General features: G+C 47.9%; 1 protein-coding gene and 1 pseudogene across 1 annotated transcript; both read right to left on the bottom strand.

Annotated features, from left to right (window-relative positions):
• Nucleotides 1-672: 672 nt before the first annotated feature.
• LOC102720480 lies at nt 673-3,630 on the bottom strand. Its single transcript, XM_006646139.3, has one exon. The coding sequence runs from the start codon at nt 3,628-3,630 to the stop codon at nt 850-852; it is 2,781 nt and encodes a 926-aa protein (XP_006646202.1). The 3' UTR covers nt 673-849.
• A 1,738-nt stretch (nt 3,631-5,368) lies between these two features.
• LOC102720199 lies at nt 5,369-11,070 on the bottom strand (annotated as a pseudogene).
• Nucleotides 11,071-15,578: the final 4,508 nt, after the last annotated feature.

Here is a 15,578-nt window from a genome sequence, read left to right as displayed (position 1 = left end):
CAGGCTAAGGCTAGGGTTTCATCTCAGCTGTAGGCCTGTAGCCACCGTCACTACCACCGGTGTGGATCATGCTCATTCTTCTCCTTGCGCAGTCCGGCTTTGCCCCACGCGGACGCGGTTCCTCTGATTTATCGTGTCCCTCTTGACCCATGCTCCTGTATCGCTTCCACACGACACGCCGGTGGAGACCTGCCGCTGGGTGTCCATGCCCATACCAGCACTGTTTAGAGATGGTTTGGATAAAGCGGAGCACCCATTTGAGTTGTGGGTAAGGGAGGTGTAATATCCATTTTACCCATTTGAGATGTTAATGGGTTGGTGCTCGACAAGGATTGCTCATCGAGGGGTTGATCTTTTCTTTTTCCCGTAACCTGTTTTGGTCTTTGATTGTTAAATTACAATTGACAGTTATCGAACCGACGGACTCGATGACCAGAATTGCCTCTCAGATGGCATTTAAGCACCGATGAATCCCAATGCAGAGAGAAAGGAATTAAGGAAGCACGTCAGTCCGTCCACTGTCTACGCCTCCACATGAACCAGGTCTTCAGTCTGTGACTGGCTGACACAACAACCCTCTCTCCGGTCACCTTATCGATTTTTAAAAAACAAACTTTAGTAAAAAACATTAAATTAACTCTAAATTTAAGATTTAAAATTCAAATTTTGGTTTACAAGTATAAGTGTAAAGATAGAGCAGAGTGACAGCATCTCCCTTTCTCCGATCACTTTATCGATTTCCTACTGACATTGTGCCTATCTTATCTTAGCGATCTAAAACCAATGCTAGAAAATAAATTTTAGTAAAAAACCTCAAATCAACCCTAAATTTAAGATTATCGCACATCTTTAATAATTAGTAGTAGAAACCAACTGGTAATCACCCGACCCCCTGCTCCTCGGACGAAGCAACAAATCTCCTCCAAGCCGCTGCTGCAAGAACAGCACGAAGGCCAGCAACGCCGCTCCCAGCGGCACAACGATGTCCCACGCGACGCCGAAGAAATCGTCGCGGCTGCTCGCGTATACGTGGGTCGGCGCGTAGCTCACAGCCCTGAACGCGTCGTACGCGTGAGGCGCCCCGCGGATCGCGGTGCCCCCGACGTAGAACCACGGCGAGATCGCCTTCACCCTCGAGCCGGACGCCGCGTTGAAGATCACCTGGGGCAGCAGGAACCCGTCCAGCACGAGCCCCGCGTACGACGCCAGGTCACCCCACAGCGTGGTGGCCTCGGCCGGAGCGAAGCGGCGAGGGACCAGCTCCGCTTCCCTCGCGGCGCGGACGTTCATCATGTGAGCGACGCCGGTGACGGCGGCTCCGACGACGTACAGGGGCAGGCACGTACGCAGCACCTTCCTCTCGACGGCCGCCGGCGAGGCCTCGCCTTCGCTGCCGCGGTCCACGGATATCCGGCCGGACCATGCCAGCTGAAGAAGGCGCAGCTGCAGCACGAAGGCAATCAGCGTAGGCACCCTCAGCATCAGCTCGTTGAGATGGAGCCACCCCTTGTCGCTGTCGGAGAGCCAGGCGAAGTCCTTCCTCTTGTTGAAGAACACGAGCTCAGAATTCACCACGAGAGGGGTGACGAGCCCCAAGGCTTGGACGGCGAGCATGGTGATCGATGTGGAAGCAGCCGCCCTGGGGTTCCTCTTGGTGTGGAGGATCTGCAGGACGGTGAGGACGCATGTCATCGTCGTGGATATCACCACCACGACGCTCTCCATGTCCATCCGCCAGATTGACTCGGACACTACGGACCGCCAGTACATCCCGGACACGGTGAAACCCTTCCCTGGGAAGTAGAGACGGTCGCTGCTATCCCTCAGGCTGCTGATCCTCCCCCTGCCGCCACCGCCATAGCCAAACCCCTTGTCACCACCAAAGAACTGAACGCTTACCAAGATCTTGCAGTCCATTGAGCCATTGTGCTCTCCACAGCCAACCATGCACAGGGAGCCCGTGGTAGGATCGTAAACGCCCTCGGCCCGGATATGCTGTCGTTCGAGCTGGCCAAAGGAAGACCAATTCTTAGGTGCAACATCGTACGACATATCATAGCTGACATTCACCAGTGTACTCTGCTTTAGCTGAGCCGCCGCGTGCCGGGAGAACGAATGGTTGGCAGCCCGATGGTCGCCGTCAACCATTGCCGAGCCGATCATGACCGGGCGGGCGTGCCCGCTCCCTGTTTCTCCCTCAAAGAACAACGGGAAGTAGAACTCACGGTGCGAGTAAGTGTAGTTTCCCAGGAACGAACCGTTGCTCTTCTTCTTCTTGCTGGTGCTCAGCCCGGCCTTGAGGTAATGCTTCTTGGCCTCCTCAATCATGGTGAAGTTGTAGATGTACTTCACGTCGGAGAGGTTGCCCTTCCAGTCCTGGAAGCTCGACGCTGTTATCAGAGCGTCGGGGCCTACACTTGTGTGGTTGTCGCTGCTGTTCATCTGGGTCGCGTTCCAGATCACGCCGGCGGCGACACTCCGGTCCCGTACCGTCCACACGGCCGGGAACCATAAGCTCATCCCGATCCCGCACTCGTGCACCTGCAGCTCAGTACGGGTCGACGGTGTCGCCGGCGCCTGCGAGGAGCGCGCCACCAGGCACGCGCGGAGGCAGAGCCGGTTCGTGTCACTGTCCCAGTGCCCGTCGGCGACGACCGCCGCCTCCTCGGACAAGAAGATGTGCCTGAAGCCCCACTTGTCGGCCGTGTCGTTGGAGAACACCGCGTACGCTCGCACGGCGCCACCCGGGGTGCAGTGCACCTGGTTGACGTACATCCGCGGATCGTGCAGCGAAGGGAAGCTCACCGCATACCCGGGACCGTACTCCAGCCGGTACGACGTGGCGATCCGCTCCTGGAGGGTGGCGCACGAGAAGTTGCCGTCCGGCGTCGTCTGGATGCCGCGCCGCGCGGCAGCAGGCTGACTGTCCGGCTCTGGCAGGCAGGACGCGTTCTCGCCGTAGCTGTAGCTGCTCCCCTCGGCGTACGTGACGAGGGAGAAGGGCTCGAAGTCGGCACCCTCGAGGCTGCCGGTGACGAAGGGGTCGGTGAGGCTGGAAGGGCTGGGGATCCGGAGGTGGAGGGCGACATCCGCGTAATGCTTCATGGAGCCGTCAATGGAAAGGTCACTCCCCTCGCCAACCATGCAGAGCTGCGCGGAGGTGGACGAGTAGTATCCGTCGAGGTAGAAGGAAATGGAATGCCTTTCCTTCTCGAAACTACGGCCGGCGCCGCTCTCGAATACCTGGACGCGGCTGCCGGACAGGGTGAGGGTGGCGGCGAGGTGGAGGACGCCGGGTTCGGTGGTGCGGGACACGGAGTGGGGGAGAAGGGAGAAGGAGCGCCGGACGAAGCCGTCGGTGAACTGGTGTAGGCCGGAGACGGCGTAGAAGCTACGAGGGGCGAACAGGATGTCCGCGCCTTCGCCGGAGAAGACGCCAGATGTAATATGGAACGACCGGAGGAGCGCAGAGGCGTCGTCCACGTCAGTGTGTTGGTCGGCAGCCGGCGACGGGGACACGCACCGTGAGGAGTATGAGCCAGAGAGCGCCGCGGCGGAGGGGGTGGCAGAGGTGATGAACACGACGAGCAGGATGAAGCAGAGCCTGTGATTCTTCGCTAGCGCCGCCATTTTGGAAACACCGAGGTATGATGAGGAATTGAGGCGAGGCTGCGCCGCGGTGGTGCGCTTAATAAATAGCTTGGCGATTAGGCACACGAGGAAGACGCGCGGAAAGACAGCTGTTCGAATTGGTGCTTTATCATATTTGTTTAGCAGCATGATCCTTCTCTAGCACCTTTCGCAAACGTGAGATTTACTAGCTATTTTTTAAGAGAATGGAATCTTAACTTTTGAGATACTTGCAGGCGGATCAAGTTGATGATGATTGGAAGTTAAGGATGGTGGATGCCTCTTTAATCCGGCTGTTGACCTGTGGTCAAGGAGTTGCCCGTTGGTTGCCATTCTTTTGTACATACGGTGGGTGCGCACGTCGCAGATGGATCCGGGAAACTGCCCAACAGCCAAACCTGTACTAAAAAATCGTAAGGGCTCTCGTATATTGTATTTTATCTAAATAGTTACTAAAAATAAAAAAAATAAAGATAGATTAATATTAAATATATAACTCTATAAGCATGCAAGTTCAAATATGACTTCTATAATATATAATAAAAATAACAAATTGAACTCTAAATAGTATATGTATACTCGTAGTCATATTTGTTATATTTATTACAGATTATAGAAGTCATATTTTAACTTGTATATTTATAAAATGATATATCTCATATTAATTTATTTTCATATTTTTTTAATTTTTACTTACTGTTTAAATAGCATATAATAGATGAAAAAATGTCTTCCTCCTGAGTTTAAGATCCACTCATCTCTAACTCTAGGGGTTGGTACGAACAAATACTCCCGCAAAGAGGTGATTTGACTATTGTGCCACTTGTCAAGCTGCACTTTGAAAGTGTACCGTGATCCGTGAGTACATGGGAAAATGTTTTAAGCTCTCGAGGGACATCTCCTCGTCTATTGTATGCTATTTAAATAGTCATAAAAAGTATACAAATTTTGTGAAGATAAATTAATATGTGATATATCATCACAAAACATGCAAGTTAAAATATGACTTCTACAATTCATAGCAAAAATAACAAATATATGATTGTGAGTATGTGTATACTATTCACAGTTTAGTTTGTTATTTTTGTTATGAATTGTAGAAGTCATATTTTAACTTGTATGTTTGTATAGTGATATATCACTAACTAATCTATCTTCATATTTTTTTTACATATTTTTTATAACTATTTAGATAGTACGCAATAGACGAGAAAACGATGAGGAGATGTTCCCTGGAGAGTTTAGAATCCACGCTCACCATGTACAGTGATGAAACGGCGTGGGCAACATGAGTTTGGGACTGGTCCGGTCCATTGACGCATGCGAGGCAGAACACAATCATAAACAGAGAAAAGGAGCAAGAGAAGGCCCGACATCCAACAAAACCCAAGCCGTTGATCATGTCATTTCTGCAGCTCTCTCCTGGTGTTAATTTCGCCGGTTTAACATGGGCCGCACAAGTGGAAAAGGAGTCATATCACAGTGAACGGTGAAGCCAAACATATAAGAAATAATCTTTATTTCATTAGCAAGCAGCCAAGCATGAGAAAGCGCCTAAACATACACACACAAACACTAGCATGCGCATTAACACGGGCAACGATACTGAGTATTTTTACGGTTGTTGAGTAGGTTTAGTACCCCCGATAGAAGTGTAAAATTGCTCAACGATATTACTTGTACTCTACGTAGACAGCCCAGGGCACCGTGATCACTAACAAAATCACAAACAGCTCGTTCAATCCATCGCCGTGTCGACCTCCTGCGGAGAGCCAACCGTGGTGGAGACCATCTCGTATTCATCGAACCTCTTGCCCCTCACGAAGAAGGCGCCCCCGAGCCGCTGCTGCAAGAACAGCAGCAGCGCCAGTGACGCTGCCCCCAGCGACACGGCGACGTCCCACGCCACGCCGAAGAGATCGTCACGAGGTCTCGCGTACATGTACGACGACGGCCTCGCGCTCGGCACGCAGCCGCGAGCCCTCAGCGCGTCGTACGCGTGGGGCGTCGCGCGGAGCACGGTCACCCCGACGTAGAACCACGGCGAGATCGCCCTCGCCCTGGACCGGGAGAACACGTTCAGGATCACCTGCGGCAGGAGGAACCCGTCCAGGACGAGGCCCGCGTACGACGCGAGGGCGCCCCAAAGCGTGGTCGAACCCGCGGCGGCGACGCTGACGATCAGCGGGTTCTCCCCCGTAGCAGCACGGCCATTGTTGATGACGTGAACCGCCCCGGCGACGAGGCCGCCGAACAGGTACAGGGGCTGGTAGATCCGCAGAGATCTCCCCTCGGTGAGAGACCATTTCTTGGCTATAGCACGGTCGGCCGATCGCCGGCTGGACCGCACCAGCTGGAGGAGGCAGAGCTGCAGCGCGAAGGCGACCAGCGTGGGCACACGCAGCACCACCTCGTTCAGCTCGAGCCACCCGCCGGTGGTGGAGAACGGGACGTAGTGCGTCCTCCTGCCGACGAACAGGGCGTCGACGTTGAGCGCGAGATGGGTCACGTGCACCAGGGCTAGCATGGCGAGCATGGCGATCGACGTGGCCGGAGCCGACGCGGGGTTCCCCTGGCGTGGCGGATCTGCAGGGCGGCGAAGATGCACGACAGCGTCGCGGAGACCACCGCCATGATGATCTCCAGGTCCATCCTCCAGATCGACCCGTCGATCTGCTCCTGGGAAATTGTTTTTAGCATACGGGTATAGGTACACCCGTGTGTTTGCATGTTATCTAAATAGTGATAAAAAATATGAAAAAAGATAGATAAATATGAGTTATATCACTCTACAAACATATAAATTTAAATTCAATTTATACAAGTTACAGCAAAAAAAAAAAACAAAACTGAAACTAATCCATCTGCTCCCTGTACATCCCGTACAGGGTGACGTCGATCGCTTCGAAGTAGAGATGATCTGCCTTGCTCCTTGTGCTACTGATCTTCCCCCTGCTGTGAGCCCGTGACCATTTCCCTTGGCATCCAAAGATGCAAAATGAACTGTCACCAATATCTGACAATCCGTGGAGCCATCGGTATCTTGGCAGCCGAGCATGTACAGGATGCCAGTCTTAGGATCGTATACTCCCTCGGCTGAAATTTTTCGACGCTCAAATGGCGCTGGGTTCGTCGATGATTGCCATTTCGTAGATCGGACGTGATAGCTTATATCGTAGCTGACATTCAGCAGCTGGGCATGATCCATCTTGGCCACTTCCGGCATGCAGCCTCTTGTTCATCTCTCCCATGGCATGATGGAAGAACGTGTATTCAGCTGCCAGCTGATCGCCGTCGACCATCAACGATCCGATGGTCACCGGGGATGCTTGTCCATGCCCAGAAGGAACGGTTTCCGCGAAGAAATTGAATCCGAAGTCGTTGTACGAGTACGTGCTGCTGTTGCCCGGGAACCGCCCTTCTTGCTCTTGCTTAACACGCTCTGGATATACTGTGTCTTCGCTTTCTCAACCACCGTGTAGTTGTATTTCACGTCGGTGAGGTTGCTACGTCTGTCCCCGTCGATGCTCGACGCCGATATCGCTCCGGAGGGTGCAGCGCCGGCGTGCTTGTCGCCGCCCTCGTCGTGGCTCGCGTTCCAGAGCAACCCGGACACGACGCTCCGTTCCCGGATCGTCCACACCGCCGGGAACCAGAAGCTCATCCCGATCCCGCACTGCTCCCCCACCTTCAGGTCCGTACTGGGCATGGACGGCTTCGGCGCCGACGAGTGCACGGCCACCCGGCAAGCCCTGAGGCAGATCCGGCTCGATGTCGCGTCCCAGTACCCGTCGGCCACGAGGGCCTCCTCCTTGACCAAGAAGCGGTCATGAACCATGTTGCGCCATTGCCATGGCTCTGCTGCGTCCGTGCCGTTGGAGAAGACGACGTAGGCGCGCACCGAGCCGTTCGCGGTGCAGTGCAACTGGTTGACGTGCATGCGAAGCCCGCCCCGGCTCAGCGCGAAGGGGCTCGATGCCGGCGAGGAGGCGTCTCTGCTCGTGTTCTCCAACCTGTAGGTGCTCACGAGAAGTTCCCTGAGGCCTTGTTCGGCAGCCCAAATTCCAAACCAGTTCAGAAACCATTCTAGACCAGGTTTGAATGGAACTGTATTCACTAAAAATCTAAAACCACATGTGGTTTGAATCTACTCCTTTTCTTAATCCAGCTCTTCAAAAAAAGTGCATTCGGTTTGAGCTGGAATAAAAACAGCTAGCACCAATATACAGTTTGTCACAAGTGCCCAAGGGGCTTAACAGCAGCTCCAATATGAGTTTGTCGTAAGTGCCCAAAGGGCTTAACAACATAGCAAATTAATAGTTTTAAGTGCCAAAGGACAGACAACACTCTTTCAAGTGCCAAAAGGGCTGGACATAGAAGACCCTTAACAGCAAATCAACAGTTTGTCACAAGTGCCAAACTGGCATGATCAACAACCATAATATTCGGATTCGAATGTTGAGACAGCTCCTCCATTGTGTGCAACTCCATGGGTTCTTTCCCTTCTTCGCATGCTTTATCCAAACTGCAAACCCACAATTAAGATAAAATGATAAATGTTTATAAATCAGTGTGGAGTAGAATCAGTATGATAATCATTTTGATATTGGAGACATAAAAGATTGCACTATCAGTTTTGTCTTCAAGAAATAACAAAAAGCACAACTTGAAGAGCACCACAATGAGGCTCATGTCTTCAAGAAATAATACATAGTTTTTTCATATTCTTTCAAAGGAAATCAAGTACTCCTAGAATTGCAGTCTTTTCAGTTCTCACTTATCAGCCTAGTCATCATCTAGCAGACTTCAGAAAAAAAAGCATGATCTAATCCTTAAACATTAATTGATATAGATTAGTACTATAAGCCAAACAGCTATCCAAACTGAACATCATACTGGGCATCTATCCAAACTGACATCATATTGTTAGAGTACTGAATTGAACTGAATGTACTAATCAATTTACTTAAACATGGATTACTATACTGTTTAAAACAGCAGTAAATGTCAGTGTTCCATTTTCTCTTAAATAGTACTACCATACTTCAAGAATCTTAGCATACACCTAAATTTATTAATCAACTACATAGCCTGAAATCAGTCAGCAGAAAAAAGGGCACAAGCAAATGATCAAAGCAAAATAAAAACACATACCAGTAACACAAAAACAGTAACATGTTCTTTTCCAAACAATACAAGTAGCCCAAAGTTCCAACAAGACGAGAACTAACCTTTGGTGATGCTAGGCCATTTCATTTCTCAGCCACATTAAAACAGACTCTAAGTCATCTTCGCAGGCACACAAAAAGATTTCTCTATTTGCTAGGGTCTTAAAAACAGCAAAAGCCTTTGCCTTCTCTTGTTTGGTAACATCCAATAGCACTTATGGGTAATCATAGACTAATTAGGCTCAAAAGATTCGTCTCAAGATTTCTTCCATAATTGTGCAATTAGTTTTTTGGTTCATCTATGTTTAATGCTTTATTTAGGTGTCCAAAAATTCGATGTGATGTTTTTGGAAAAAAATTTGGAAACTAAACAAGCCCTGAACTAAGGACTAGGAGTGCATCCATTCTTAACTTATTTACCATATTAATAGTACTATGACCAGACAATAATTTTCTCTCTTTTTTACATGCTATTCATAAAGAAAGAAAACCTGAAACATCATACAAATAATAGGCTTTCAGAAATTTAAAATTTAATTAATACAAGCTGCTACAGCCTACCACCAGACCGATTTGCAAACAAGTTCCAAAAGTGATAACACAAGAATCCACATGACAGCTACAAGCTAAAAATACAAGCTGTGTAATGGAACCAAACTTTAAATTAAGCCACCAAGAACCTACACCTTTCCCTTCCTTTTGGCCATTTCCACAAAGTGAATCACACTATCACATATATATACACAATATCTCTCTCACACACAAAAAGTACGGGATCTCCTTGGCAGGGTTAGCCCATCCCAATTTATCCAGGATAACTAAATCAAATGTTGTTCGTAACTGATATCAAGATCAATTGCTGCTGCCATAGGAAATTAAGGGAAATACTGAAAACTAGCAAATCTCTCACAAAGGATGAACACAAATCTCTGTGTAATCATACTAGCTGAACCAAGAACCTATAGTTCTTCCACCAATAATCCCCCAAAATATCGCAAGGACCTAACTGCATACCAAATCGCCAAGAACCCATTCCGATTACCACACCACCTCCCCTTCCCTACACAGATCAGAATCCTCAAGAAACACCCGTCCTTGGAAACCCACGCAAGAGAAGATGAACAGCACAAGCACCCTATCAAGAGGAAACCCTAGCAAGAGGAAACCCTAGCACAACGGTCGTGGTGGAGAGTAACCGGAGAGAAGGCAGCGGAGAGCGCGGAGGAAGAGGTTGCCGTCGCGTCGCTAGCCACGGGCGCCGTCTCCTCGCGTCGCCGCCACGCTGTCTCCTCGCGTCGCCCATCGCGAGCCGCACGCCGCCGCCTCGCTTGGAAAGAAGCCGGGGGTAGGAGGTGGGGATTGGAGCCGGACTTGGAACGGGTGGAATGAGGCCAAAATGGGCCCGTTTCTAATCTGGGCAGGCCGAAACGAACGAGGATTCCGGGCCAGGCTAGATTTGGAAACGGGCCACTTCGTTCCGGCCAGGAACGAGGCCATTCCGGGCCGTTCCAGGCCTAACCGAACGAGGCCTGAGGCGGCTGCACGAGAAGTTGGCCACGAGCGCCAGGAACGCGCTCCGCACGGCGTGCGCCGGTGTGGGCGGCGGCGGGCAAGACGGTTTCTTCTCGCTGTACGCGTAGCGGTCGCTCTCGACGTATGCAACGAGGGAGATGGTCTCGAAGTCGGCGGCGTGGAGGAGGCCGGTGACGAACGGGTCGGCGAGGCTGGGAGTGCTCGGCACGCGGAGCCGGAGGTTGACGTCCTGGACGTGTTCGACGAAGCCGCCGTGGACGGAGTAGCTGCCAGAGCCGCTGAGAACGCATAGCTCGCCGGAAGTGGTGTTGTAGTATCCATGGAGATGGAAAGAGGCGGTCTGGCTTCCCACGTAGCGATGGCGGCGGCGTTGCCGGCGGGCGCCGCGACCACCGTGGTCGCTGGGTGACCCGGAAAGGGCGAGGGTGGCAGCGACCTCAAGGTAGGCCGGATCGGTGGTGCGAGCAACCTTATATGGGGACAAAGCGAACGAGCGCGGGATATAGGACGAGTTGTCGTCGTCGGGAGCGAAGAGACCGTCGCCGCCGGAGAAGTAGCCCGTGATCTGAAAGGAGCGGAGGAGTTCGAGCGCGTCGTTTCCTTCCGGTACCTCCTTAGGTGCAGGGGACGGGTTGGAGCAACGGGAGGTGGACACAGCGACGGGGAAGACGAAAGCGGAGAGGAGCACGAGCTGGACGAGGAGGTGGCAAGCGCGAGAGGACTTCATGGACTGTGTCATTGTTGGTTGATGGGGCGGAGAGGAGGAAGAAGACCATGGAGGCATGGAAGCGGCGGAGCTAGTGTTAGGGTAACGCGCACAACAGAAGCTGCTTCCTCCGTCAGGACCAAAAAAAAAAAACACTTGCAGAAATTAGTTTTTCTTGGACGAACGGAGCATGCGACAACCAACCAGAGATTCTCAGATGAAGGACCATTAAAGGGGTGTTTAGTTGGTGAAATAAAAATTTTTGTATGTCATATTAGATGTTTGACTGGATATTGGAAGGGGTTTTCGGACACGAATGAAAAGACGAATTTCACGGCTGGCGTGGAAACTGCGAGACGAATTTTTTGAGCCTAATTAGTCCGTCATTAGCGCATGTGGGTTACTGTAGCATTTATAGCTAATCACATACTAATTAGGCTCAAAAAATTCGTCTCACAATTTCTCACATAATTGTGCAATTAGTTTTCTGTTTTATCTATGTTTAATACTCTATTTAGGTGTCTAAAGATTCGATGTGATGTTTTTAGGTGAAAATTTTTTGGAACTAAACAGCCCCTAATTAGTTTGTTCAGTGCCGTGGGGTTTACTTCATGCGTGGACTGGAATTCAGCTCTCCAGGCGCTCACTTCGATCGGAGGATTTCTCATCCGCATTATTTGACTTGCTTACCACTTGGTGGATTGAACCATGGATAATGGATTTTGATGGAAGAGTTTGTATTGCATAATTCAAACCACTGAATTTCTTTAATTTGCATGGAGCTAGATTAAAACTTATTTTGAAGTAGTTTTGCATGAAGCTAGATTAAAGTTTATTTGGAAGTTGATCAAAGAGTATATTTCATAGAATTATGGATATTTTGATCAAATTATCACAAAACTACATATTTAGCATCAAATTATCATAAACTATATATAGTGGTGAAGTTATCAAAGACCTATATATATTAGAGACATACCAGTATTGTTTTGTAAAAGATATAGTTTTATAATATGATTGGTATTAAATATGTTGATACAATGCATTAAATTTGTACTCCCTCTATTTCATATTTTCATATTATAAGAGTTTTTAGTCTTGCCTAAACTCATCTATTAATGGATGTATATGTATATGTATATGTATATGTATATGTGTGTGTCTATATATATGTGTCCATTAGTATTCATATTAAATCTAAGACGCTATAAAACGGAGGGAGTAGTTTTGTAAAAAAATGATGCTAAATATATAGTTTTGTGAAGCACATCCATAATTTTGTTCTTTTCAACAATTTGGTCAAAACATTCAAAGTTTTGTGAACTTATTCTTGGTTAAATATTCCATTTGTTGTTTTGCTAACTCTCCATAATTTCTAATAGAAGCATGTAAGTCTTTTTCATGAGTGTTTTATGATCTTTGAGAAGCATTAGGAGGTACCACTCCTTTAATGTCAAATCAGATTTTTCTAAGAACATTTTTTCAACTAAGTGATTAATGATTACTACACTATGTTTCTATCTCATATAGTCATATATTCTATTTCAGGTAGGCAGTTAATTGTTTCTTATTCCTGGTTCTCTTATATATGGTATATTAGAAAAAACTACCTTGTAATTAAGTTTACTTTATAGTGTAATTGCATATAATTTAAGCGTAAATGTTTCTTTAGAAAAACCTCTTTTGGTAAAATTTGCTTACTTCCTACCAAGTTTGACAAGTTTCTATAGTAAATACTGTCCGGCATCTTATCGTGGACTGTAGAGTTGCTCTTTATTTTCGTGACTACAAATAACCAGTATCTCCAACAGTAGGAAAAACGGAAGTGAATTACAATTACATGACGCATGGTCACAGCAGTTGGGAATATTCATCAGATGAAGGCTGCACCAATCTCTGGTCCAGCTCGGACAACAAAATACAGGTCCCTCCGACCCTCCCACACGCTCCCATATCTATCCGCACCCATGCGTACTCTTCAAAGTAAACGTCAACCATTTCACTTTTTTGTGAACCTGCTAAATTCTCAAATGTAAAATGATCCACTAACTAGCCAAAGAAAGAAGACCCCCTGACTGAGGCGGAATATATAGCAGATAGACGGTGACATGCACATGCCATGGCAATACCGGTTTGCGATCCTGTGGACTGAGCAGGTCCCTCTCATGCATTGTCCTTTTGGTCGTGAAAAACTGAAGAAAAATTACACCAGCTGAGTTATCTCCGGCGAACACGAACAAAGATCACATCGATCCGGCGTGTCAGTCCGTCCCTCGCTGCGTTATGTTCTCGCCTCCTTTTGTTTAGGGGGAAAAGAAAAATTCAAGCTGGAAACACCGACCGGACCTGAACTTATCTATACTTAAAAAAAAGAGTAAAGTTCATGGTCGATCCTCAAACTTGTAGCGAGGTACCACATAGATCCATAATCTTCCAAAATGCACTTTGAGGTCCACAATCTTGTTTTAATGCATTATCATGTTCCAAAACTCGTTTGACTCAGCCCAGGTGTCGACTTGGCATGATACTGTAGGATCGAAATAGAGTTAACCACGCCTACCAGAGGGGTGAATGGTAGGTAGAACAAAAACCCAAAAATCTTTTAGCGGAAATAAAATATTACCTCTGGTTACGCCACTCCTGAGATTACCTCTACTTACGCCGCTCATGTGCCACCAATATGGTTACGCCGCTCCTGAGATTAACTTGATCACGTCGCTCCTGTGCCGCCGATCAGATCGTTGAGATCCACAGAAATACCAGTAGATGAAAGCAGAATATGTAGATTGAATGATCTGAACTTTATTGCTTCAACTGGTATTTACAAAGCACACCAACAACACTCCTCTTAAAATTGTTGATCTAGAATCAACAACTATTCTAAACTCTAATTTTCTAATTCTAAATCTCACCAAAAAGCATACCGAGAGCATATCCCTCGGTACCTATTTATAACAAAATAATCTATCTCAAAACATCGAATTTCTATCGGACTCGCGGACGCAGCCACACAGGCTGAACCAAATTTCCTGCTCACGTACGTGATCGTACATGAATCCAACTCTATGGCCGTACGTCCGAACAACACGAACGGAGAGTCCAATTGCTACAGTATATCCGTAGCGTGCTACAGTAATTCGAACCGCCCGTTACGATTCCATCCCTCACGGTGTTCCACCACCATGTGTCACCTCGTATTCAACATCGTCACCCGGCATCCTCGATCGTCTGGACCTCAGCTCCTCCCTGAGCCTAGTCACGATCATACTGCCGTTGACCGATATTGACCTCCGAGAATCACGACTCTAGTCCAACCATGTCATATGGCATCCCGACCATCCAGAGCTCAGTTCCTCCCTGAACTTAGTCATGGTCCGCATCCCGACCATCCAGACCTCAGTTCCTCCCTGAACTTAGTCATGGTCCTCGCCATTGACCACAATTAACCTCAAGTCACCTGCACATATAGAGACAAACCAACCGCTTCCGGGCATAAATATCGTAACCTGACCCACATTAGTTACACACGCTCACACCAACACCATAACCATTTCCATACCAAATTCTATTAATTTACAAGCCAATTGTTCATTACAAAATATTAATCATGACTATGATCTTACAGACACACGGACATGATTCTTGCATTCTCCCCCTGAGCTTGTCATTTAATCCTTCTCCCACACCGTAAGTGCACAGGCTACCAAACCTTATTATTCACCACAGGCTACCAAACAATTCATGGGGAGCAGCGGAGGGTGGCGTTGAGGTGCGTGTTCCATGGCTAATACGACTAGCTCATCGTCATCCAATGTCCGAAGGAAAAATCGGGTTTACCTAAATAATATATATCCATTCATCTTTTTTACAGGGTCTAATACCAGCAGGCCTAATACGTGAGTTATTATATTATTCAAGTAAAAAAATATGAATGGATATATATTATTCAGGTAAAAAAAGATGAATGGGTATATATTATTCAGGTAAACCCGGTCTACTCCCCCGGACATTGGATGATGATGAGCTAGTCGCATTAGCCATGGAAGACGCACCTCACCGCCACCCTCTGCCGCTCCCCATGAATTGCTTTTGGATGAATCCATCAAGTAAATCCTAGAAGCAACGGTGGGGAATAATAAGGTTTGGTAGTCTGTGCACTTTGGGTGTAGAAGAGGGATTAAATGGTAAGTTCAGGGGGAGAATCCAAGAATCATGCCCACGTGTCATGCCAAGTCGACGTCCAGACTAAGTTAAACGAGCTTTGGACCGTGATGATACATTAAAACAAGATTGTGGACCTTAAAGTGCATTTTGGAAGATCATGGACCTATTTGGTACCTCGCTACAAGTTTGAGGACCGACCATGAACTTTACTCTAAAAAGATAATGGTGGTAGCAGTGCATCTATCTCCACCAACTATATTATAGCTTGTCTTACCAACTACTTCTTTTAAGTATATAAAATATTTTAAAATAGTCTTATATGTTGGTTCTATTTTTCATTTTCAAAATACAAGTTCCGATCAATACTAACATATTTT

Source organism: Oryza brachyantha, chromosome 1 (assembly GCF_000231095.2).
Source record: "Oryza brachyantha chromosome 1, ObraRS2, whole genome shotgun sequence".
Lineage (NCBI taxonomy): Eukaryota > Viridiplantae > Streptophyta > Magnoliopsida > Poales > Poaceae > Oryza > Oryza brachyantha.
This window is presented reverse-complemented; position numbering and strand designations above follow the sequence as displayed.

Bases quoted from the DNA above. Each gene is read 5' to 3' on its own strand.
- LOC102720480 (XM_006646139.3), bottom strand. From the start codon at position 3,630: ATGGCGGCGCTAGCGAAGAATCACAGGCTCTGCTTCATCCTGCTCGTC.